Source organism: Aquarana catesbeiana, linkage group LG12 (assembly GCF_042186555.1).
Source record: "Aquarana catesbeiana isolate 2022-GZ linkage group LG12, ASM4218655v1, whole genome shotgun sequence".
Lineage (NCBI taxonomy): Eukaryota > Metazoa > Chordata > Amphibia > Anura > Ranidae > Aquarana > Aquarana catesbeiana.
Window position 1 is genome coordinate 3413720 of NC_133335.1, and position 25640 is coordinate 3439359.

Here is a 25640-nt window from a genome sequence, read left to right on the forward strand (position 1 = left end):
TCGTGGGAGCGAGCAGGAAGCACATGTTTAATTCATTTTTTTTTGTACACAAACACATAAAATTGAACCCCAGCGAGGAGGGTGATTGGCAACCGTTCTGGAAAACAATGAAACCGCCGCACTTTGAAGCTCCATCCAGCAATTTAAACCGACAATTAATAAAAACTGCATTTTACTGAAAGTTTTCTGAGCGGCTTTGTGTTCCCAGCAATGGCGGAAAGTAATTACTGCTCCGCTTCCTGGGCGCAGGGGGTCATCTTAGACGGATCGGTGGAGAACAGTGAAAAGGTCCCCGGTTCTGGAAGAAAGAGAGAGAAAAAAAAAAAATATTCAGAGAATGTAAAGAAGTCCATTAATTTCCAAGGTAGAGGGAAGATGGAGAATCGGCGCAATAATGACTGCGCGCTCGCCAATAATGGCCCATTAGCAGCTTTCTGACACCAACGTACGTCAGCTCTGCCGGACGCTTAATTGTCTTCTACATTCATTATTTATATCAACGCGTTCTTCAATCCCGGCCATGACAGAGCCATCTCCACCAATCATCACTAAATGACTTGTGGTCAGAATAATGAGAGCCGGGCCGGAGATTGATGGAGGTGTTTAGAGACACTTCAATATCTGCACACTGACAGGCAGACTTCATGTTACATATCCCAAAGACTTTCTCTTCTCCCATGTCCTCTCCTCTCCTTTTACTTTTCCTCCTCTCCCCTCTTTCTCTACTATGTTCTCTACTCTCCTTTCCTCTCTTGGCATCCCTTTCCCTCCTCTCCCATGTCCTCTCCACTCATTTCTTCCCCTGGCCTATCATCCACTCTTACTCTCCCATGTCCTCTTCTCTTCTTTGCTCTATTGGCCTTTTCTCCCTTTTTCTCACTTCTTCCTCCTCCATGTCCCCTCCTCGGCTTTTCTCCCCTGACCTCTTCTCTTCTTTTCCTCTCTCATGTCTTCTCCTCCTGGCTTCTTCTGCTCTCTTCCTCTCCCAATGTCCTCTTCTCTTCTTTCCTCCACTGGCATCTTTTCCCCTCTTCCTCCCCCATATCCCCTCCTCGGCTTTTCTCCCCTGACCTCTTCTCTTCCCCTCTCATGTCTTCTGCTCCGGGCTTCTTTTCACCTCTTACTCTCCCATGTCCTCTTCTCTTCTTTGCTCTATTGGCCTTTTCTCCCCTTTTCTCACTTCTTCCTCCTCCATGTCCCCTCCTCGGCTTTTCTCCCATGACCTCTTCTCTTCTTTTCCTCTCTCATGTCTTCTCCTCCTGGCTTCTTCTGCTCTCTTCCTCTACAATGTCCTCCTCTCTTCTTTCCTCCACTGGCCTCTTCTCCCCTCTTCTCCCCTCTTCCTCCCCCATATCCCCTCCTCGGCTTTTCTCCCCTGACCTCTTCTCTTCTTGTCCTCTCTCATGTCTTCTCCTCCTGGCTTCTTATGCTCTCTTCCTCTCCCATGTCCTCCTCTCTTCTTTACTCCCCTGGCCTTTTCTCCCTTCTTCTCACCTCCTCCTCTCCCCTGTCCCCTCCTTGCCTTTTCTCCCCTGACCTCTCCTCCTCTCTGCCTCTTCCATGTTCTCTCCTTTCCTTTCCTCTACCCTCTCTTTCTTTCTTGCCTTTCCATGTTCTCTCCCTTCTCCCCTACTCCTCTCTTTCTCTCCTATATCCTCTCCTTTTCTCACCTCTTCCTCTCTCATGTCCTCTCTTCTCCTTTCCTCTTAGCATTTCCTCCCCTGTTCCTCTCTCATGTGCTCATCTCTTTCCTTGTCTTTTCCTCTCTCCTATTCACCTCTCCACTCCTCTCTTCTCCCCTCTGCCACTCACTCTTCCCTTTTCCTCATTTCTACCCACATCTCCCCCTATCCTCTCTCCTCTCCTCCATACCTCCCCCCTCACCCATTTATCTTTTCTCCTGATCTCTCATCTTCTTATTTTCTCCCCTTACTCTCCTCCTCTACACTCTTCATGTCTCCTCTCTCTTTCTGTACTCTTCTCACCTCATTTTCTATATTATCCTAAACTCCACTCACTCTCCTCTATTTTCTTTCTATTTTCCCGGGTCTCTTCTCTCCTCCCCTCCTCTCCTTTACTCTCCTCTCCTATACACTCTTCTCCTCCCCTCCTCTCATCTGTGTCACTCTCCTCTCCTCTCATCTCCTTCACTCTCCTCTCCTCCCTTCCTTTCATCTCCTTCACTCTTCTCTCTTCTCATCCTCATCTGCTTTACTTTCCTCTCTGCTCATCGCCTTCACTCTCCTCTCCACCCCTCCTCATCTTCTTCACTCTCCTTTCCTCCCCTCCTCTAATCTCCTTCACTCTCCTCTCCTCCCCTCTTGTCATTTCCTTCACTCTCCTCTCCTCCCCTCCTTTCATCTCCTTTACTCTCCTCTCCCCCAGTCATCTCCTTCACTCTCTTCTCCCCCCCCTCCTCTCATCTTCACTCTCCTCTCCCCCTGTCATTTCCTTCACTCTCCTCTGCTCTCCTCCACTACTCTCATCTCTCTCACTCTCCTCCCCTCCTCTAATCTCCTTCACTCTCCTCTCCTCCCCTCCTGTCATTTCCTTCACTCTCCTCTCCTCCCCTCCTTTCATCTCCTTCACTCTCCTCTCCCCCTGTCATCTTCTTCACTTTTTTCTCCTCCCCTTCTCTCATCTTCACTCTCCTCTCCCCCTGTCATTTCCTTCACTCTCCTCTGCGCTCCTCCACTACTCTCATCTCTCTCACTCTCTTCCCCTCCTCTAATCTCCTTCACTCTCCTCTCCTCCCCTCCTTTCATCTCCTTCACTCTCCTCTCCCCCTGTCATCTTCTTCACTCTCTTCTCCTCCCCTTCTCTCATCTTCACTCTCCTCTCCCCCTGTCATTTCCTTCACTCTCCTCTGCTCTCCTCCACTACTCTCATCTCTCTCACTCTCCTCCCCTCCTCTAATCTCCTTCACTCTCCTCTCCTCCCCTCCTTTCATCTCCTTCACTCTCCTCTCCCCCTGTCATCTTCTTCACTCTCTTCTCCTCCCCTTCTCTCATCTTCACTCTCCTCTCCCCCTGTCATTTCCTTCACTCTCCTCTGCGCTCCTCCACTACTCTCATCTCTCTCACTCTCTTCCCCTCCTCTAATCTCCTTCACTCTCCTCTCCTCCCCTCCTTTCATCTCCTTCACTCTCCTCTCCCCCTGTCATCTTCTTCACTCTCTTCTCCTCCCCTTCTCTCATCTTCACTCTCCTCTCCCCCTGTCATTTCCTTCACTCTCCTCTGCTCTCCTCCACTACTCTCATCTCTCTCACTCTCCTCCCCTCCTCTAATCTCCTTCACTCTCCTCTTCTCCCCTCCTGTCATTTCCTTCACTCTCCTCTCCTCCCCTCTTTTCATCTCCTTCACTCTCCTCTCCCCCTGTCATCTTCTTCACTCTCTTCTCCTCCCCTTCTCTCATCTTCACTCTCCTCTCCCCCTGTCATTTCCTTCACTCTCCTCTGCTCTCCTCCACTACTCTCATCTCTCTCACTCTCCTCCCCTCCTCTAATCTCCTTCACTCTCCTCTCCTCCTCTTATTTCCTTCCCTCTCCTCTTTTCCCTGCCTCTCATCTCCTAAACTCCTGTTCTCCTCTCCCCCCAGTTGTTGAATTACTCACTCTTGTAGCAGGCGGGTACGGTAAAGTTGCCCCCCTGGCACCGGCTCTGTACCGTATAGGCGCACTTTTGTTCCTTATTCTTGCAGAAATAGGTCAGGATGTCTCCATGCTGAATCTGCTGACCTGCGATTTCATCCACCCGCGTCCTTCTTCCATTGTGGAGAACGGTGGCCTTGGGCGTGGTTACGTGACACGGAGCTGGAAGATTTTAGAAAGCAATATTGAGTTCTCCCAAGTAAAGTAAACCCATGACGACCCCCGACAACCCAGACTGAGCATGTAAGGAGAGGTCCCCCTCAATGAGAACCACCATAGAGATCAGGGGCTCCTGAGAGATAATCCCTTCCCTATAAAAGTCTGTGTGGCCCCGCCCCCCCTCCCCTATGGAGATAACATAGGGCCACGTGTAGGAGATCTTACCTCGGCAGGCGGGCTTCTGGGACCATTCTCCGTCTTTGTCACAGTAGGATATCCGAGGGCCGTCCAAGGCGTAGGGCGGGTTACAGCCGTAGCTCACCGATTCTTTATAATTGTACTTCCGGTAGAGAGCAAAACTCATGTAGCCGTTGGCGATTTCAGTCGGACGATTACATTTCACATCTGTGGAAGCGGGAGAGTGAGAGAGAAGCGAACGGGTCCATTTATAACACATTCGCTGTACAAATAACTCAACCACCAGCTCACCTCTCAACAATAATCCCTTATTGTGCCTTATATGGTCGTTTCCTATGTTTTCTGGCTCCATCCAGTGGCCAAAATGCAGAATTTTCCTGATTAAGGGAATTTCAGGAGAATACTGCGTTGTGGCCACTAGGTGGAGCTGCCACTCATAGGAGTTTTATATATTGGCCAAAAGCAGGATTTGGCATGATTCTGATATTTCACAATACGCACGACAAGAAAAAATGAATTTTTTTTTAGACAATTCTGTCTGAAAAATGGCGCCCTCCGTCCCTTTCCAGGACCGTTTGGCTCTGATTGGCGTGCTTCTTACCCCGACACTCAGGGACGACGCTCCAGGTCCCGTTCTCAGTGCAGGTGACGTTCTCGTTTCCGATGAGGACGAGGTTCTGCAGACAGCGATAGGCCACCACGTCCTGGTAGATGGAAATGTTCTTTTCTCGCGGCGTGTAGTGTTCAATCTCGGCAGATTTTGGTAGCGGAGGATGAGGACAGGTCACCACTGGAGGAGAGGAAGATATTCCCAGAATTATTCACCAGTATACAGTGTATTTCCTCCAAAGAACATAAAACATTCACAAAGTCTCTGTGCAGCCGCAGCACACCCTTGTCTCTGCCTCTCCTGGTTTCAGCATTCAGCAACAGAGAGGAGGACGGAACTCCTGCACCAGATCCTGCACTTCTCTGTACAGCCGCAGAGAGGCTCATCTCCCTCCCCCCCGTCTGAGCAGTCAGCAGCAGAGAGGAGAACAGAACTCATCCTACAGATCCTGCACCTCTCTGTGCAGCCACGGAGAGGCTTGTCTCTGCCCTTCCATGTCTCAGCAGTCAGCAGCTGAGGGGAGGACATAACATCCTACAGATCCTGCACCTCTCTGTGCAGCCGCAGCACACCCTTGTCTCTGCCTCTCCTGGTCTCAGCATTCAGCAACAGAGAGGACCTCTGGTGCTCCTCCAGACCCTGCACTTTCTGCTTCCCAGCTCCGCCCCCATGTTCTTCCTGGCAGCAGCACAAGATAAGGGGAGTGCAATTTTATGTAAGGGAGGGTGGGGGGCTCTTGACTTCGGATGGAGGGGGGGCTCTTGACTTCTGATGGGGGGGCTCTTGACTTCTGATGGAGGGTGGGCTCTTGACTTCTGATGGAGGGAGGGGGGCTCTTGACTTCTGACGGGGGGGCTCTTGACTTCTGATGGAGGGTGGGCTCTTGACTTCTGATGGAGGGAGGGGGGCTCTTGACTTCTGACGGGGGGGCTCTTGACTTCTGATGGGGGGGCTCTTGACTTCTGATGGAGGGAGGGGGGCTCTTGACTTCTGACGGGGGGGCTCTTGACTTCTGATGGAGGGGGGGCTCTTGACTTCTGATGGGGGGGCTCTTGACTTCTGATGGAGGGAGGGGGGCTCTTGACTTCTGATGGGGGGGTTCTTGACTTCTGATGGGGGGGGGCTGTTGACTTCTGATGGGGGGGGGCTCTTAACATCGGAGGATGTAAGGGAGGGGAGGGGTGGAGTGCTCTGGCCATCTAGTCTTACAGATACAACCGGCCCTTTAAGGGCGACCAAAATGCTGACGTGACCCACAATGAAGTTGATTTTGGCACCCCCTGCTGGAGAAAATCCTCTGAACCCTATAATTCCACCAGAGGTTCCCATCTCCATCCATTAAAGTGCCTCTGCAGTCAAATATCTCACCTAATTCAGTTTAATGATGTCCACCATCGGTCCCTCGGATAGAAAGGACTTTTGCAATCTAAAGGAAGTCCTACCTGAGGAGAAGGATCGGCAAGAGGCTGTAGTCCCGCTCTGAGGCCCCGGAAAAGCCCCGTGTCATCTGGCTTCAGACGAAAGGGGACATGTCATGTGACTTTGGACCTCCAAAGTTCCATGACAAGTTGCACCCCATAAGAAACATTCATACCTGTGCGACTTAAAGCCGCAGCATTATTTTGGTCTGACCTTCATGTGACTTGAGGGCCACAGGCTTCAATGTAAACCCTCAAAAGTCACATGAAAGTCGCACACCTGATATACACGCAACTTGTGTGCGACGTGTGAAAAGAATGCAGGCGATGAAAAAATAATGTTTCCTTTGGTTTCTTTATTTTCGAATGAATTCCACTTTTTCAGGAGGATTTGAATTCAAATCGGTCGAAAATTGATCGACCAAATCGAATTCTGTGTGAAGAAATAGCTGGTCGTTAGCGGGACGGGAAGCTGGGGCCACCCGCGTCCTTAGCAACCGAAGACTCATCAGCTGTCAGCTGGCTTCCCCCCCACTGACAGAGGAAATGTAAAGAAAAAAAAACAATGCCGGCGATGGAAGATGAATAAATAAAACAGCGTGGGGTCCCCCCAAAAAAAATCCTTAGCTGGTCCTTCGGGTCTTGTATGGATTTTAAAGGGAAACCCCATGCCAAAATGAAAAAAAAAAACAGCGTGTCCCCCTAGAAACCATACCAGACCTTTATCCAGGAAAGAGGGGGCTACCAGATTTCGATACGCCCCCTGCCTGCAGATCCCCCACAACCACTGGCTAGGGTTGTGGGGAAGAGGCCCTTGTCCCCATCAACATGGGGACAAGGTGCTTTGGGTGTCCCCAAAGCAACCCCCATGCTAAGAGCATTTGACCTGGTATGGTTCAGGAGAAAGGGGGGGGGCGCTAGTTTGTCCCCCCATCTTTCTTGACCTGCTGGGTTGCATGCTCAGATAAGGGTCTGGTATGGATTGGGGGGGGGGGGACACAGCTTTTTTATTTTTAAATTTGGAGTGGGGTTCCCCTTAAAATACATACCAGACCTTTATCCAGGAAAGAGGGGGCTACCAGATTCCGATCAGCCCCCTGCCTGTAGATCCCCACAACCACCGGCCAGGTTTGTGGGTAAGAGGCCCTTGTCCTCCTCCAACATGGGGACAAGGTGCTTTGGGGGGAGGGGGTCCCCAAAGCAACCCCCGTGTTGAGAGCACTTGACCTGGAATGGTTCAGGAGAAAGGGAGGGGTGCTCGTTTGTCCCCCCCTCTTTCCTGACCTGCCGGGTTGCATGCTCAGATAAGGGTCTAGTATGGATTTTGGGGGGGACCCCACGCATTTTTTTTCATTGCCGGTATTCTTTTTTCATTCATTGCCGGTATTCTTTTGTTTACATTCAGTTGTCAGTGGGGAAGCCCGCTGACAGCTGATGAGTCATTGATTATTAAGGACGCGGGCGGCCGGCTTCTTCACACGGAATTGAATCGGTCAATAAATACTCTGGATTTGAATCGTTCTGAAAATTTGGAATTTGTTAGAAAAAAAAAAATTGCATCAAAGTCACATTTTAGGTGGCACGAGTATGAATGGACCCTTAGCGCAGTTGCAGCGTTTGCTGGAGAACATAAGTTATCTAAGTAAGTTGATAACATAAGTTGATATCTTCTCAGGATTTACCTTCACAGACCGGCATCTTCTGGCTCCATTTCCCACTTTCCAGACACTCGCTCTCATTGGCTCCGCGCAGGGTGTACCTGGGAGGGGGGAGGGGACACAGCAAACGCAGCCAATCAGGAGCAATAAATCAGCATTAGGTGTCACAGCAGTATTAGAGGTGTTCCGTGTCTGGCCCGATATTCCCGAAGCCGTCCATCGTCTTCTAGATACAATGTTACCTCTGATACTACCAGATTCCGATAAGCCCCCCCTGCCCGCAGACCCCCACAACCACCGGCCAGGGTTGTGGGGAAGAGGCCCTTGTCCCCAGTAACATTAGCAGCACAGTTCCTCTGATTCTGGAAGGCCTGGGTGCTGATTGGACACTCACTTTGAGTAACTAATCCGGTACAGAGGAGGATAATGACATTTCTCAGCACCAATAATCATTATTTATTTATAGATTATGGGTCACATCATTTCACAATCCCAATGACGTCATCTTCAACCATCATCAATCATCATCAATCATTTTTTATTGTTGTAAAAGGATGAAATGAAACAATTGCTGCAAAAGCGTTTCCATCCCGTCTGGTCATCTCCCGATCAACCCGGCCTCAGATCGATTGACTAGTCAGTGGAAAGTGCCCTGACACGGATCTATTGATTTGTGGAATTGATCGGAGAGGAATATGGAAGAATCAGACTGAACCGCGGCCATAGACATGATCAAATGTCTGTTTAAATCAGCTGAATACATTCCAGGGGCCATCAAAGCTAGAGGTCTTCAATGTCGCAGCTGTGCAGCCACAGCCTGAATAGTGCAGCCTGTCACCTGCCAGCATGGTGTAGTGAAGGTTCCTTTGCTCTCTGTGTGGAAGCAGTGGTCATTCTGCAGATGTCTGACCGCCTCCTGCTGGGTCGGTCAGAGTGAGAGCTCTCCAATCAGCAGAAAGCATAAGCTTTGATCATTGGAGAGCTCCAGCTATGACTCAGCAGGGGGAGTGACTGACCTCTGCAGAGAGACCACTGCTTCCACACAGAGAGCAAGGGACCTTCTTTAACCATGCTGGCAGGTGACAGGCTTTTCTGTTCTGGCTTAGGGTTCACTTTAATGGAAATAAAAGCCTGGATCTTTTCCCTTTAAATCCCTGCCCCCTCCCCATTCATGAGAACCCCCCCCCCCCCCCCCCCAATCATTAAAAAAACAACAACATTTGCATACCTTTTTTATGCAGCTTTCTAGCTGTTCTAGGGAGGGGGCTTACTTTTCTTTTTCAGTGATGCTGGGTGGTGGGCATTGGTCATGTAATGATGTAGGAGTACTGCTCAGTTCTGGAGTACTGTGAGCCCAGCCCAGGTCATATGGCGCCCCCTAGGGAGGGAATCTATACAGCATGCTGGATTTACAGGTATGGAACAGAATGACAGACTGTCATCCTGCCTGAAGAGCACCAATGGCACGAGGAGGAACCCGGGGACAGCACTGGACTGAGGAGGAAGCCGGGGACAGCACTTTGACTGAAGAGGAAGCCGAGGACGGTACTGGACTGAGGAGGAAGCCAGGGGCAGCACAGGACTATGGAGGAAGCCGGGGACAGAACTGGACTGAGGAGGAAGCCGGGGACGGCACTGGACTGAGGAGGAAGCCGAGGACGGCACTGGACTGAGGAGGAAGCCAGGGATGGCACTGGACTATGGAGGAACCCGGGGACAGCACTGGACTGAGGAGGAAGCCGGGGACAGAACTGGACTGAGGAGGAAGCCAGGGACAGCACAAGACTATGGATTAAGCCGGGGACAGCACTGGACTGAGGAGGAAGCCAGGGACAGCACAAGACTATGGAGGAAGCCGGGGACAGCACTGGACTGAGGAGGAAGCCAGGGACAGAACTGGACTGAGGAGGAAGCCTGGGACAGCACTGGACTGAGGAGGAAGCCAGGGACAGAACTGGACTGAGGAGGAAGCCAAGGACGGCACTGGACTGAGGAGGAAGCCGAGGACAGCACTGGACTGAGGAGGAAGCCGAGGATGGCACTGGAACTGAGGAGGAAGCCAGGGACGGCACTGGAATGAGGAGGAAGCCGAGGACGGCACTGGACTGAGGAGGAAGCCAGGGACGGCACTGGACTAAGGAGGAAGCCGAGGATGGCACTGGACTGAGGAGGAAGCCGAGGATGGCACTGGACTGAGGAGGAAGCCAGGGATGGCACTGGCCTGTGGAGGAAGCCGAGGACGGCACTGGACTGAGGAGGAAGCCGAGAATGGCACTGGACTGAGGAGGAAGCCGAAGACAGCACTGGACTGAGGAGGAAGCCAGGGACGGCACTGGACTGAGGAGGAAGCCGGGGAAGGCACTGGACTGTGGAGGAAGCCGAGGATGGCACTGGACTGAGGAGGAAGCCGAGGACGGCACTGGACTGAGGAGGAAGCCAAGGATGGCACTGGACTGAGGAGGAAGCCAGGGACGGCACTGGACTGAGGAGGAAGCCAAGGATGGCACTGGACTGAGGAGGAAGCCAGGGACAGTACTGGACTGAGAAAGAAGCCGAGGATGGCACTGGACTGGGGAGGAAGCCGGGGACAGCACTGGACTGAGGAGGAAGCCGGGGACGGCACTGGACTGAGGAGGAAGCCGAGGACGGTACTGGACTGAGGAGGAAGCTGAGGACGGCACTGGACTGAGGAGGAAGCCGAGGATGGCACTAGACTGAGGAGGAAGCCAGGGACGGCACTGGACTGAGGAGGAAGCCGAGGATGGCACTGGACTGGGGAGGAAGCCGGGGACGGCACTGGACTGAGGAGGAAGCCAGGGATGGCCCTGGACTGAGGAGGAAGCCAGGGACGGAACAAGAATAAGGAGGAAGCCGGGGAAGGCACTGGACTGTGGAGGAAGCCAAGGACGGCACTGGACTGAGGAGGAAGCCAGGGATGGCACTGGACTGAGGAGGAAGCCGAGGATGGCACTAGACTGAGGAGGAAGCTGAGGACGGCACTGGACTGAGAAGGAACCCAGGGACAGCACTGGACTGAGGAGGAAGCCGGGGACAGCACTGGACTGTGGAGGAAGCCGAGGACGGCACTGGACTGAGGAGGAAGCCGAGGACAGCACTGGACTGAGGAGGAAGCCGTGTATGGCACTGGACTGTGGAGGAAGCTGGGGAAGGCACTGGATTGTGGAGGAAGCCGAGGACAGCACTGGACTGAGGAGGAAGCCGAGGACCGCACTGGACTGAGGAGGAAGTTGGGGAAGGCACTGGACTGTGGAGGAAGCCAGGAACAGCACTGGACTGAGGAGGAAGCCAAGGATGGCACTGGACTGAGGAGGAAGCTGAAGACGGCACTGGACTGAGGAGGAAGTCGAGGAGGGCACTGGACTGAGGAGGAAGCTGGGGAAGGCACTGGACTGTGGAGGAAACCAGGGACAGCACTAGACTGAGGAGGAAGCCAAGGATGGCACTGGACTGAGGAGGAAGCCAGGGACAGCACTGGACTAAGGAGGAAGCCGGGAACAGCACTGGACTGAGGAGGAAGCTGGGGACAGCACTGGACTGAGGAGGAAGCCAGGGATGGCTCTGGACTGAGGAGGAAGCCAAGGATGGCACTGGACTGTGGAGGAAGCCGAGGACGGCACTGGACTATGGAGGAAGCCGAGGATGGCACTGGACTGAGAAAGAGCCTAGGGACAGCACTGGACTGAGGAGGAAGCCGGGGATGGCACTGGACTGAGAAAGAGCCTAGGGACAGCACTGGACTGAGGAGGAAGCCGGGGACAGCACTGGACTGAGGAGGAAGCTGGGGTAGGCACTGGACTGAGGAGGGAGCCAAGGACGGCACTGGACTGAAGAGGAAGCTGAGGACAGCACTGGACTGAGGAGGAAGCCGGGGGTGGCACTGGACTGAGGAGAAAGCCGAGGGCGGCACTGGACTGAGGAGGAACCCGGGGACAGCACTGGACTGAGGAGGAAGGTGGGGAAGGCATTGGACTGTGGAGGAAGCCAGGAACAGCACTGGACAGAGGAGGAAGCCGAGGAAGGCACTGGACTGAGGAGGAAGCCGAGGATGGCACTGGACTGAGGAGGAAGCCAGGAATGGCACTGGACTGGGGAGGAAGCCGAGGACGGCACTGGACTGAGGAGGAAGCCAGGGATGGCACTGGACTGAGGAGGAAGCCGAGGATGGCACTAGACTGAGGAGAAAGCCGAGGGCGGCACTGGACTGAGGAGGAACCCAGGGACAGCACTGGACTGAGGAGGAAGGTGGGGAAGGCACTGGACTGTGGAGGAAGCCAGGAACAGCACTGGACAGAGGAGGAAGCCGAGGAAGGCACTGGACTGAGGAGGAAGCCAGGGACGGCACTGGACTGAGGAGGAAGCCGAGGATGGCACTGGACTGAGGAGGAAGCCGAGGATGGCACTGGACTGAGGAGGAAGCCAGGAATGGCACTGGACTGAGGAGGAAGGTGGGGAAGGCACTGGACTGTGGAGGAAGCCAGGAACAGCACTGGACAGAGGAGGAAGCCGAGGAAGGCACTGGACTGAGGAGGAAGGTGGGGAAGGCACTGGACTGTGGAGGAAGCCAGGAACAGCACTGGACAGAGGAGGAAGCCAGGAATGGCACTGGACTGAGGAGGAAGGTGGGGAAAGCACTGGACTGTGGAGGAAGCCAGGAACAGCACTGGACTGAGGAGGAAGCCAGGGACGGCACTGGACTGAGGAGGAAGCCGAGGATGGCACTGGACTGAGGAGGAAGCCGGGGACAGCACTGGACTGAGGAGGAAGCTGAGGACAGCACTGGACTAAAGAGGAAGCCGAGGACAGCACTGAACTGAAAAGGGAGCCGGGGACAGCACTGGACTGAGGAGGAAGCCGGGGAAAGCACTGGACTGAGGAGGAAGCCGGGGACAGCACTGGACTGAGGAGGAAGCCGAGGACAGCACTGGACTGAGGAGGAAGCTGGGGAAAGCACTGGACTGAGGAGGAAGCCGAGGACAGCACTGGACTGAGGAGGGAGCCGGGGACGACACTGGACTGAGGAGGAAGCCAGGGACAGCATTGGACTGAGGAGGTAGCTGGGGACGACACTGGGGCATCTCCTCAGTGCTGGATCTGCTGCATCACTGATCCCACCACAATGTCTTCTATGGGGACACTTGAATGGGGACATACATTTTCCAGCATGCTGCCAGTCTTCTCTGAGTACACAGTGTATACAGGGTGTATAGGGGGTGTATGTGGGGTGTATAGGGGGTGTGTACGGAGTGTATAGGGGGTGTATACAGGGTGTATACGGGGTGTATAGGGGTGTATACGGGGTGTATAGGGGGTGTATGTGTGGTGTATAGGGGGTGTATACGGGGTGTATACGTGGTGTATAGGGGGTGTATACGGGGTGTATATGTGATGTATAGGGGTGTATACGTGGTGTATAGTGGGTGTGTACGGGGTGTATAGGGGGTGTATACGGGATTTATACGGGGTGTATATGGGGTGTATACGGGGGTGTATAGGGGGTGCTCATTGAATGGAATGGATACATAATTTTTCTCTCGGTTATCTTCGGCTCTCCAGGACTCGTCGTTTTGTTTATTTTTAGATGTTTTATCCAAAAAATTGTCCCAGATCCTGGAGGAGGTGGAGGAGGACTGAGTGACAGAGTGTGGGGAGCACGTTCAGCTCCAGATCCCAGGACGGATCACCCAGGGGCACCAGGCTGCTCTGCCAGGAAAGGTGCCCGGCCCTTTAAGATTTTTAGGAAGAGTGCACCAAGCTGGGGTACACAGAGCCCCCCGATGTATGAGATCATGAAGGGCCCCAGGGGGCCATTGCCCAAACAATCATCATCACACGGAGCTCTGCACTATGGGAATTATTTATAAAGATGAACAAAATAATGACCTTTTCATACACGGCCCCTCACCGGGAACATCGCATAGCTCCGCCCAGTCCAATGAAATTACCATATGAATAGGCACCAGTGCTGAACTCAAAGAGGACCTGTCATCAGATGTATTTTTAGGGTATGGTGTATTGTGTCAGTGTGACCCTTCCAGGTATTTATCACCTCTCACAGAGATCACAGGACCCCCCCTGACAATGCCTTCACCTGATTTTCTCCCCAGAAAGGCAACGCCATCTTTGTTCAGGCATCATCCACGGTCCCCATCTACTTCCTGGACTGAGATGCCGGCTCAGAGATAAGACAATCATGTAAAAGATCAGCCCCTGTGATATCACTCCCCCATTATTACATCACACACATGAAGATCAGCCCCTGTGATGTCACTCCCCCATTATTACATCACACACATGAAGATCAGCCCCTGTGATGTCACTCCCCCATTATTACATCACACACATGAAGATCAACCCCTGTGATGTCACTCCCTCATTATTACATCACACACATGAAGATCAGCCCCTGAGTTGTCACTCGCCCATTATTACATCACACACATGAAGATCAGCCCCTGTGATGTCACTCGCCCATTATTACATCACACACATGAAGATCAGCCCCTGTGATGTCACTCCCCCATTATTACATCACACACATGAAGATCAGCCCCTGTGATATCACTCCCCCATTATTACATCACACACATGAAGATCAGCCCCTGTGATATCACTCCCCCATTATTACATCACACACATGAAGATCAGCCCCTGTGATGTCACTCGCCCATTATTACATCACACACATGAAGATCAACCCCTGTAATGTCACTCCCCCATTATTACATCACACACATGAAGATCAGCCCCTGTGATGTCACTCGCCCATTATTACATCACACACATGAAGATCAACCCCTGTGATGTCACTCCCCCATTATTACATCACACACATGAAGATCAGCCCCTGTGATGTCACTCGCCCATTATTACATCACACACATGAAGATCAACCCCTGTGATGTCACTCCCCCATTATTACATCACACACATGAAGATCAACCCCTGTAATGTCACTCCCCCATTATTACATCACACACATGAAGATCAGCCCCTGTGATGTCACTCGCCCATTATTACATCACACACATGAAGATCAACCCCTGTGATGTCACTCCCCCATTATTACATCACACACATGAAGATCAACCCCTGTGATGTCACTCCCCCATTATTACATCACACACATGAAGATCAGCCCCTGTGATGTCACTCCCCCATTATTACATCACACACATGAAGATCAACCCCTGTGATGTCACTCCCCCATTATTACATCACACACATGAAGATCAGCCCCTGAGTTGTCACTCCCCCATTATTACATCACACACATGAAGATCAGCCCCTGTGATGTCACTCCCCCATTATTACATCACACACATGAAGATCAGCCCCTGAGTTGTCACTCGCCCATTATTACATCACACACATGAAGATCAGCCCCTGTGATGTCACTCCCCCATTATTACATCACACACATGAAGATCAACCCCTGTGATGTCACTCCCCCATTATTACATCACACACATGAAGATCAGCCCCTGTGATGTCACTCCCCCATTATTACATCACACACATGAAGATCAACCCCTGTGATGTCACTCCCCCATTATTACATCACACACATGAAGATCAGCCCCTGAGTTGTCACTCCCCCATTATTACATCACACACATGAAGATCAGCCCCTGTGATGTCACTCCCCCATTATTACATCACACACATGAAGATCAGCCCCTGTGATGTCACTCCCCATTATTACATCACACACATGAAGATCAGCCCCTGTGATGTCACTCGCCCATTATTACATCACACACATGAAGATCAGCCCCTGTGATGTCACTCGCCCATTATTACATCACACACATGACGTTCAGCCCCTGTGATGTCACTCCCCCATTATTACATCACACACATGACGTTCAGCCCCTGTGATGTCACTCACCCTTTATTACAGGAGAACCATATGACACTCTCATAGGTCAGCTGCTTATAATGGGCCTGTCCGTTGTCCAGAGGGCCGGGTTTGGGGCACTGCTTGGCTGCCAACACAGAAACAGGACATCAGACTGGAAATTCCATCGTACAGACCGGATTGGCTACTTCTGATGCATGCAAATAAGAGGGGCGCCCTCATTTACACCCTGTATGTAAATGAGGGAGAGGAGATAGATCCCACACTCTGTATGTAAATGAGGGGGAGGAGACAGATCCTGCACCCTGTATGTAAATGAGGGGGAGGAGACAGATCCTGCACCCTGTATGTAAATGAGGGGGAGGAGACAGATCCCGAACCCTGTATGTAAATGAGGGGGAGGAGACAGATCCTGCACCCTGTATGTAAATGAGGGGGTGGGGACAGATCCTGCACCCTGTATGTAAATGAGGGGGAGGAGACAGATCCCGAACCCTGTATGTAAATGAGGGGGAGGAGACAGATCCCGCGCCCTGTATGTAAATGAGAGGCAGGAGACCGCACCCTGTATGTAAATGAGGGGGAGGAGACAGATCCCGCATCCTGTATGTAGATGAGGGGGTGGAGACAGATCCCACACAATGTATGTAAATGAGGGGGAGGAGATAGATCCTGCACCCTGTATGTAAATGAGGGGGAGGAGAGAGATCCCGAACCCTGTATGTAAATGAGGGGGAGGAGACAGATCTTGCACTCTGTATGTAAATGGGGGGGGAGACAGACCCTGCACCCTGTATGTAAATGAGGGGGAGGAGACAGATCTGCACCTTGTATGTAAATGAGGGGGTGGGGACAGATCCTGCACCCTGTATGTAAATGAGGGGGAGGGGACAGATACTGCACCCTGTATGTAAATGAGGGGGAGGAGACAGATCCCGCACCCTGTATGTAAATGAGGGGGAGGAGACAGATCCCCACACCCTGTATGTAAATGAGGGGGAGGAAACAGATTCCGCATCCTGTATGTAAATGAGGGGGAGGAGTCAGATCCCCACACCCTGTATGTAAATGAGGGGGAGGAGATAGATATCGCACCCTGTATGTAAATGAGGGGGAGGAGACAGATCCCGCACCCTGTATGTAAATGAGGGGGTGGAGACAGATCCCACACCCTGTATGTAAATGAGGGGGAGGAGATAGATCCTGTACCCTGTATGTAAATAAGGGGGAGGAGAGAGATCCCGCACCCTGTATGTAAATGAGGGGGAGGAGACAGATCCTGCACCCTGTATGTAAATGAGGGGGAGGAGACAGATCCTGCACCCTGTATGTAAATGAGGGGGAGGAGACAGATCCTGCACCCTGTATGTTAATGAGGGGGAGGAGATAGATCCCGCACCCTGTATGTAAATGAGGGGGAGGAGACAGATCCCGCACCCTGTATGTTAATGAGGGGGAGGAGACAAATCCCGCACCCTGTATGTAAATGAGGGGGAGGAGACAGATCCCGCACCCTGTATGTAAATGAGGGGGAGGAGACAGATCCTGCACCCTGTATGTAAATGAGGGGGAGGAGACAGATCCTGCACCCTGTATGTAAATGAGGGGGGGGGAGACCGATGCCGCACCCTGTATGTAAATGAGGGGGAGGAGACAGATCCTGTATGATATTCTCAGGGTCCCCCTGTAGGGGGTGCGGACGGTTGAACTCACCTTTACACCTCAGGGTGGCGTGTTCCCAGTTCCCGTGAATTGAACACACGGCTTTATCATTCCCGGTTTCTCTCTCATATCCCGGAATACAGGAATAGATCACCACATCCCGGGGCTCATACACCACCTTCCCCGGTCTCAACACTGCAGACTGGATCTCCCGGGGCCTGGTACACACTGCAACCAATGAGAAATCGTCACCCAAAACTCAGATCTCAGCATTTCATGCATAGCGGACACTTCACAGAGATGAGAGATTCTTCCCATTTATTTCCTGGACTGAGATCTTGGCTCAGAAATGACACAGTCATGTAAATCCTGGTGCCTGTGCAGCTCTTGGCTGTGTTCACAAATGTCTGACACAGATCAGCCCCTGCTGCAGCCTCTCACCTTGTGATTTGTTACAAAGATACAATGTACAGTCTGATTACTGGGGGAGGGGATACAGAGGAAATGCTTCCTCCTCCTACAAAGTTACAATGTACAGTCTGATCACTGGGGGAGGGGAATCTGAGGAAATTATTTCTCCTCCTCCTAAAAAGTTACAATGTACAGTCTGATCATTGGGGGAGGGGAATCTGAGGAAATGACTCCTCCTCCTTTTACAAAGTTACAATGTACAGTCTGATCACTGGGAGAGGGGGGGGGGAATGCTTCATTCTATCTGCAGCAGATTGGTGACATCATCTTCTTATTGATAAAAGGTGATGAATGATCGTGTTCTGTATATTGGGGATTATTCATACTGACAGGTCCACTTTAAGGCCATAATTGTAGATTATTTGTGGGAGGAAATTCAGAATTAGATGACAGATGTGAGTTTTGTATGAAATGTGGAGCTCTGTGGAGGAAGATTGCAGTAAATCTGGAAATCATTTCCCCGGCTGCCGTCATTCTCTGATTGCTATCAGCGTGGTGCTGGGACTGTTGTTGGAGCGGAGGGGCCCCTTCTCCCCCGGGGACCCCAATTACTCTGAGATCCCTTCCAGGCATTTCAGAGGGGTGCAGTGCAACTGTCAGCCTGAGGAGGGCGCTAATTGTACTAACTGGGAGTTTGTATATAGGAGATCCCCTCTCAGTATGACTTGGGGGGGGGGATCAGATACATTGCAGTGTGAAGAATTGATGATGACATGGGGGGGGGATCAGATACATTGCAGTGTGAAGAATTAATGATGACATGGGGGGGGGGATCAGATATATTGCAGTGTGAAGGATTGATGATGACATGGGGGGGGGGATCAGATACATTGCAGTGTGAAGGATTGATGATGACATGGGGGGGGGGATCAGATACATTGCAGTGTGAAGGATTGATGATGACATGGGGGGGGGGATCAGATACATTGCAGTGTGAAGAATTAATGATGACATGGGGGGGGGGATCAGATACATTGCAGTGTGAAGGATTGATGATGACATGGGGGGGGGGATCAGATACATTGCAGTGTGAAGAATTAATGATGACATGGGGGGGGGGATCAGATACATTGCAGTGTGAAGGATTGATGATGACATGGGGGGGGGGGGATCAGATACATTGCAGTGTGAAGGATTGATGATGACATGGGGGGGGGGATCAGATACATTGCAGTGTGAAGGATTGATGATGACATGGGGGGGGGGATCAGATACATTGCAGTGTGAAGGATTGATGATGACATGGGGGGGGGGGATCAGATACATTGCAGTGTGAAGAATTAATGATGACATGGGGGGGGGGGATCAGATACATTGCAGTGTGAAGAATTGATGATGACATGGGGGGGGGATCAGATACATTGCAGTGTGAAGAATTAATGATGACATGGGGGGGGGGGATCAGATACATTGCAGTGTGAAGAATTAATGATGACATGGGGGGGGGATCAGATACATTGCAGTGTGAAGGATTGATGATGACATGGGGGGGGGGGGATCAGATACATTGCAGTGTGAAGGATTGATGATGACATGGGGGGGGGGGGGGATCAGATACATTGCAGTGTGAAGGATTGATGATGACATGGGGGGGGGGGGATCAGATACATTGCAGTGTGAAGAATTGATGATGACATGGGGGGGGGGGATCAGATATATTGCAGTGTGAAGAATAAATCAAACCTGCAGCATACAACACACAGAAATGTCCAGCTGTGGGGGGGGGGACCACCGACCAACAATAGGGGGTTTACAGCAGGGGAATGTGCAGACAGGAGGAGGAGGGAACCAGCTATGGCCACTAGAATGAGATCACACTCCTCTGATCGCTGTGTCTCGATCGATATCTGTGTGTGCGGATTAAATATTAACTTGACTTTTCTTGTGAAAAAAAAAAAATTAACTTGACTGAAAAACTGATTTTGGCCTTTTTGGTTTGATCCATTTGTAGGTCGTTCTCTCTGTCTGCGACCTCTCCTGACCTGAGACAACTGGGACTCTGCTGTGACCCCACTGTCTCCACTTCTCTTGTATAGTCAATAGGAAACCCATAGGGGGCAGTATTAGGATTGTGGTGTCTCTATCCCCTCATGTATAGTGCATATATATCCCCTAGGGGGCAGTAGTAGAATTTTGGTGTCCCTAACCAACCACACACCCCCTCCCCCCTCCCTAATTGCATAGGCCATAAGAATCCCGTAGGGGGCAGTAGTAGCATTGTGCTGTCTCTACACCCCTGTCATATAGTCCATGGGATTCCCATAGGGGGAAGTACCGGAACTGTGGTGTCTCTACCTTCTCTTGTATAAGCCATAGGAATCCCCTAGGGGGCAGTACCAGCATTGCAGTGTCTCTTCCCCCTTTTGTATAGTGCTTGGGAATCTCCTCGGGGGAGGTACCATCATTGGGGTGTCTCTACTTCTTTTGCATAGCCCATAGTAATCTGCTAGGAGCAATGCCAACATTGTGATTCTCTACCCCCTCTAGTATAGTCCATAGGGGGTGGTACCAGTATTGTGGTATCTCCACTCCCAATGTATAGTCCATAGGAACCCCATAGGGGGCACTAACATTACAGTACTGACATTATGATGTTCTCAGCCTCCCATTGTATACTCCATAGTATCACCTAGGGCAGGGGTGGGCAACCTCGGCCCTCCAGCTGCTTTCAAAACTACAAGTCCCATGAGACATTGCAAGACCCTGACCATCACAGGCATGACTCCTAGAGGCAAAGGCATGATGGGATTTGTAGTTTCACCACAGCTGGAGGGCTGAGGTTGCCTACCACTGTACTAGGGGGTGGTACCAGAATTGTAGTGCCTATAGCAAGCTATCATACACACCATACAAATCCTTAGAGGGCAGGTACCATAACTATGTAGTCTCCACCCACTGCATATACTCCATTCAAATCTCAAATCACTTAGGGGGCAGTTCCAGCAATTGTGTTGTCTCCGCCCCTGAATATACACCAAAAGAATCCCAATGGGGGGCAGTACCAGCAACTGTGTTTTCCCTACCCCTACATATACACCAAAGATATCCCTTGTGGGCAGTACCAGCAATTTTGTTATCTCCACCCCCTCAAATACACCAAAGGGATCCTCTTAGGGGGCTGTACCAGGATTGTGCTTTGCCTAACCCTACATATAAAGTACACCAAAGAAATCCCCTTATGGGCAGTGCCAGCTTTCTGTTGTCTCCACCTCCCATATACACCAAAGCAATCCCCTAGGGGGCAGAACCAGAATAGGATTAGTCCACCAGAGTTTTTTCTATAGGAATCGCCTGAGGATGAATCTCTCCATATCCAACAGATGAAGTCCAAGCAAGGACTGCCACACTCTGCCACTCCACCCAAAACTAAGCACTAAGGCCCCATTCACACTTGTGCGACTTGTGTGCAACTTTGTAAAGCACAAACAATTAAAGCTTGCTTTTTGGCCCCTGCCCCAGTCCATCCCTTCTGCAGAAAAGCCCCTCCCCCAAGGAAATTGTCCATCCATCTCTTTTCCTGGTGTCCCTTCTGCAAGAGAAATGAGCTCTAACCCTAACCCAAACCTTCACCTAACCCTAACCCAACCCTAACTCTAGCCATAACTCTAACCTTAGCCTTACCCTAACCCAAACCTGCCCTAACCCTACCCATAACCCTAACACTTGCCCTAGCTGTAACCCTAGCCATAACCCTAACACTTACCCTAACCCCTAACACTAGCCATAACCATAACCCTAGCCATAACCCTAACCCTAGCCATAAACCTAACCCTAGCCATAACCCTAACACTTGCCTTAACCCTAGCCATAACCCTAACATTTGCCCTAACTCTAACCCTAGCCATAACCCTAACACTTGCCCTAACCTCTAACACTAGCCATAACCATAACCCTAGCCATAACCCTAACTCTAGTCATAAACCTAACCTTAGCAATAACCCTAACTCTAACCCCTAACCCTTGTCATAACCCTAACCCTAGTCATAACCCTAACCCTAGCCATAACCCTAACACTTGCCCTAACTCTAACCCTGGCCATAACCCTAACACTTGCCCTAACCCCTAGCCCCTAACCTTAGTCATAACCCTAACCCTTGCCTCTAACCCTAGCCATAACCCTAACGCTTGCCGTAACTCTAACCCTAACCATAACCCTAACACTTGTCCTAACCCTAGGCATAACCCTAACCCTTACCATAACCCTATCCCTAGTAATAACCCTAACCCTAGCCATAATCCAAACCCTAGCCATAACCCTAACACTTGCCCTAACCTCTAACACTAGCCATAACCATAACCCTAGCCATAACTCTAACCCCTAACCCTAGTCATAAACCCAACCTTAGCAATAACCCTAACTCTAACCCCTAACCCTTGTCATAACCCTAACCCTAGTCATAACCCTAACCCTAGCCATAACCCTAACACTTGCTCTAACTCTAACCCTGGCCATAACCCTAACACTTGCCCTAACCCCTAGCCCCTAACCTTAGTCATAACCCTAACCCTTGCCCCTAACCCTAGCCATAACCCTAACGCTTGCCGTAACGCTAACCCTAACCATAACCCTAACACTTGTCCTAACCCTAGGCATAACCCTAACCCTTACCATAACCCTATCCCTAGTAATAACCCTAACCCTAGCCATAATCCAAACCCTAGCCATAACCCTAACCCTAGCCATAACCCTAACTCTTGCCATAGCCCTAACCCTAGTCATAACCCTAATCCCTAACCCTAGCCATAACCCTAACCCTAGTAATAACCCTAAACCCTAACCCTAGTCATAACCCTAACCCTAGCCATAACCCTAACCCTAGCCATAACCCTAACTCTTGCCATAGCCCTAACCCTAGTCATAACCCTAATCCCTAACCCTAGTCCTAACCCTAGCCCCTAACCCTAGCCACAACCCTAACCCTAGCCATAACCCTAACTCCTAACCCTAGCCATAACCCTAACCTTAGCAATAACCCTAACCCTAGTCATAACCCTAATCCCTAACCCTAGCCATAACCCTAACCCTAGTAATAACCCTAAACCCTAACCCTAGCCATAACCCTAACCTTAGCAATAACCCTAACCCCTAACCCTAGCCATAACCCTAACACTTGCCCTAACTCTAACCCTAGCCATAACCCTAACACTTGCCCTAACACTAGCCATAACCCTAGCAATAACCCTAACTCTAACCCCTAACCCTAGTCATAACCCTAACCCTAGCCATAACCCTTACTCTTGCCATAGCCCTAACCCTAGTCATAACCCTAATCCCTAACCCTAGACCTAACCCTAGCCCCTAACCCTAGCCACAACCCTAACCCTAGCCATAACCCTAACCCCTAACCCTAGCCATAACCCTAACCTTAGCAATAACCCTAACCCTAGCCATAACCCTAACACTTGCCCTAACACTAGCCATAACCCTAGCAATAACCCCAACTCTAACCCCTAACCCTAGTCATAACCCTAACCCTAGCCATAACCCTAACACTTGCCCTAACTCTAACCCTGGCCATAACCCTAACACTTGCCCTAACCCCTAGCCCCTAACCCTAGCCATAACCCTAACACTTGTCCTAACCCTAGCCATAACCCTAACCCTAGTAATAACCCTAACCCTAGCCATAATCCTAACCCTAGCCATAACCCTAACTCTTGCCATAGCCCTAACCCTAGCCATAACCCTAACCCTAGCCATAACCCTAACCCTAGTCCTAACCCTAGTCCTAACCCTAGCCCCTAACCTTGGCCATAACCCTAACCCTAGCCATAGCCCTAGCCATAATCACTGAGGCAGTAAAAGGAATTGTGTCACACTATTGCCCCGTACACACGATCGGACATTCTGACAACAAAATCCTGGATTTTTTTCCGACGGATGTTGGCTCAAACTTGTCTTGCATTCACACGGTCACAAAAATGTTGTTGGAAATTCCGAACGTCAAGAACAAAGAACGCGGTGACGTACAACACGTACGACGAGCCGAGAAAAATGAAGCTCAATAGCCAGTGCGGCTCTTCTGCTTGATTCTGAGCATGCGTGGAACTTTGTGCGTCGGAATTGTGTACACACGATCGGAATTTACGACAACGGATTTTGTTGTCAGAAAATTTGAGAACCAGCTCTCAAATATTTGTTGTCGGAAATTCTGACAAAAAATGTCCGATGGAGCCTACACGTGGTCGAAATTTCCAACAACAAGCTCCCATCGAACATTTGTTGTCAGAAATTCCGATCATGTGTACGGGGCATATGTGTTATCATTGGTCAAAACCAAAGCCGCACTCATCCAAAAATCACACCAAGGCGCACTGTAAAGTCGCAATGGAAATCGCACTATTTTGAAGTTGCTTAAGTGTAAATGGAGTCTAGGAGTTCTGGGTCAAAACCTGGTCTGTACCCCCATCCCCCTCGATATTTCACCTTTCAGCAGAGAACTCATAGACTTTGACTCGGCCGTGTTTCACAATCTGACCCATCATCACCTCTGAGCTCCAGTGAGGTCTGTCCAGCGTTCTCAGAGAGGGAGGATGGCGATGATGGAACCCTCATCTCCTCTGCGTCCGATCGTCCCAAATAACCAACAGAGCTCACATCACAGACAGACATTCACCGCCATAATGGGGGGGGGGGGTTGGGGGGACTCTGGTGGGCACCAGGGAACAAATCCTTTAATATCGCCGTCCATCAGAGAGGTGAAGCCTCTGTCACGCTTCTTCTTCCTGTATCAGGGTGACAACACTAGGCCACATCTTCTCAATGATCAGCAGCGTTGTCACCCTGCCATGTGCGCTCCTCCAGTCTCATAGACCCGATAGGCAGTCTGACCACCAACTAAAGGAGCTCTCTGACAATGGCGACAACGCTGCTGAGAATTGTGACATTGGCTTAGCGTTGTCACCCTGCAACAGGAAGTGGTGCTATTGTCAGGATCTCCGGATAAGAAACTTTGTAACAGATTTACACAAAATGATTTCCTGACACATACCTGAACTCTGTGTGCTGCTCCATCACAGGGGATGTTGTGTCACTCACTCCTGCCCTCCACTTCTCTCTCAATAGCAGACCACTCCCACTGCCGGTCTCCACCCGCTGGAGTATATGTCATAAGAATACACTAGGGGGCAGTATTGTGGAGGAAGTCTTATTTGAAATTTCAGCTGTTGGGCTGAGGATGATGGGGATTTCAGAGCAATAAAATATGATGAGGTATTTCACAACATGCGCCATGTCATCCAATCAGATGTTTATGTGTCCATGTGTGGAGGCTCTCTATTGGCTGTTTTATCCTTATTGGAGGATCATTATCATTATTGGAGGCACGCTATTGGCTGCTTTATCTTTATTACTGATTTGCTATCGGCTGCTTTATCATTATTAGAAGGTCACTATTGGCTGCTTTATCATTACTGGAAGCTCACTATTGGCTGTTTTGTCATTATTGGAGGCTCATTATTATTATTGGAGGCTCACTATTGGCTGTTTTGTCTTTATTTGTTGATTTGCTATTGGCTGCTTTATCATTATTGGAGGCTCGCTGTTGGCTGTTTTATTAATATTGGAGGCTCACCATTGGCTGTTTTATCATGATTGGAGGATCATTATCATTATTGGAGGCTCACTATTGGCTGTTTTATTAATATTAGAGGCTCACTATTGGCTGTTTTATCATGGTTTGAGGATCATTATCATTCCCCACCCTTATCTCGGGGTTTGCCCCATTACCCTATAATCCTCAGGAGGGCCAATCACAAAGCATTATGGGAAGGCCGTACCTTTTCCCGCCGTAGCACAGTGTAGCAGACACAGCCCAGCGATCAGCGTGGTCAGTCGCAGCATTTTGTCCGGCAGTCACAGCGGGACGCTCTCTCCACTTTGGAAGGATTTCTGTGAACATTAACCAGAATTCCCGGCGGAGGGACAAGCGGCTCC

General features: G+C 50.8%; 1 protein-coding gene across 1 annotated transcript; it reads right to left on the reverse strand.

The window, feature by feature from the left end:
- APOH (apolipoprotein H) lies at positions 1 to 25640 on the reverse strand. The gene is made up of 8 exons (XM_073607133.1): positions 25484 to 25640; positions 17285 to 17461; positions 15602 to 15698; positions 7717 to 7793; positions 4608 to 4796; positions 4034 to 4213; positions 3614 to 3811; positions 1 to 298 (listed from the first exon to the last, which is right to left on the reverse strand). Exons 1-8 carry the CDS (start codon positions 25545 to 25547, stop codon positions 225 to 227), a joined length of 1056 nt encoding a protein of 351 aa, XP_073463234.1. The 5' UTR covers positions 25548 to 25640; the 3' UTR covers positions 1 to 224.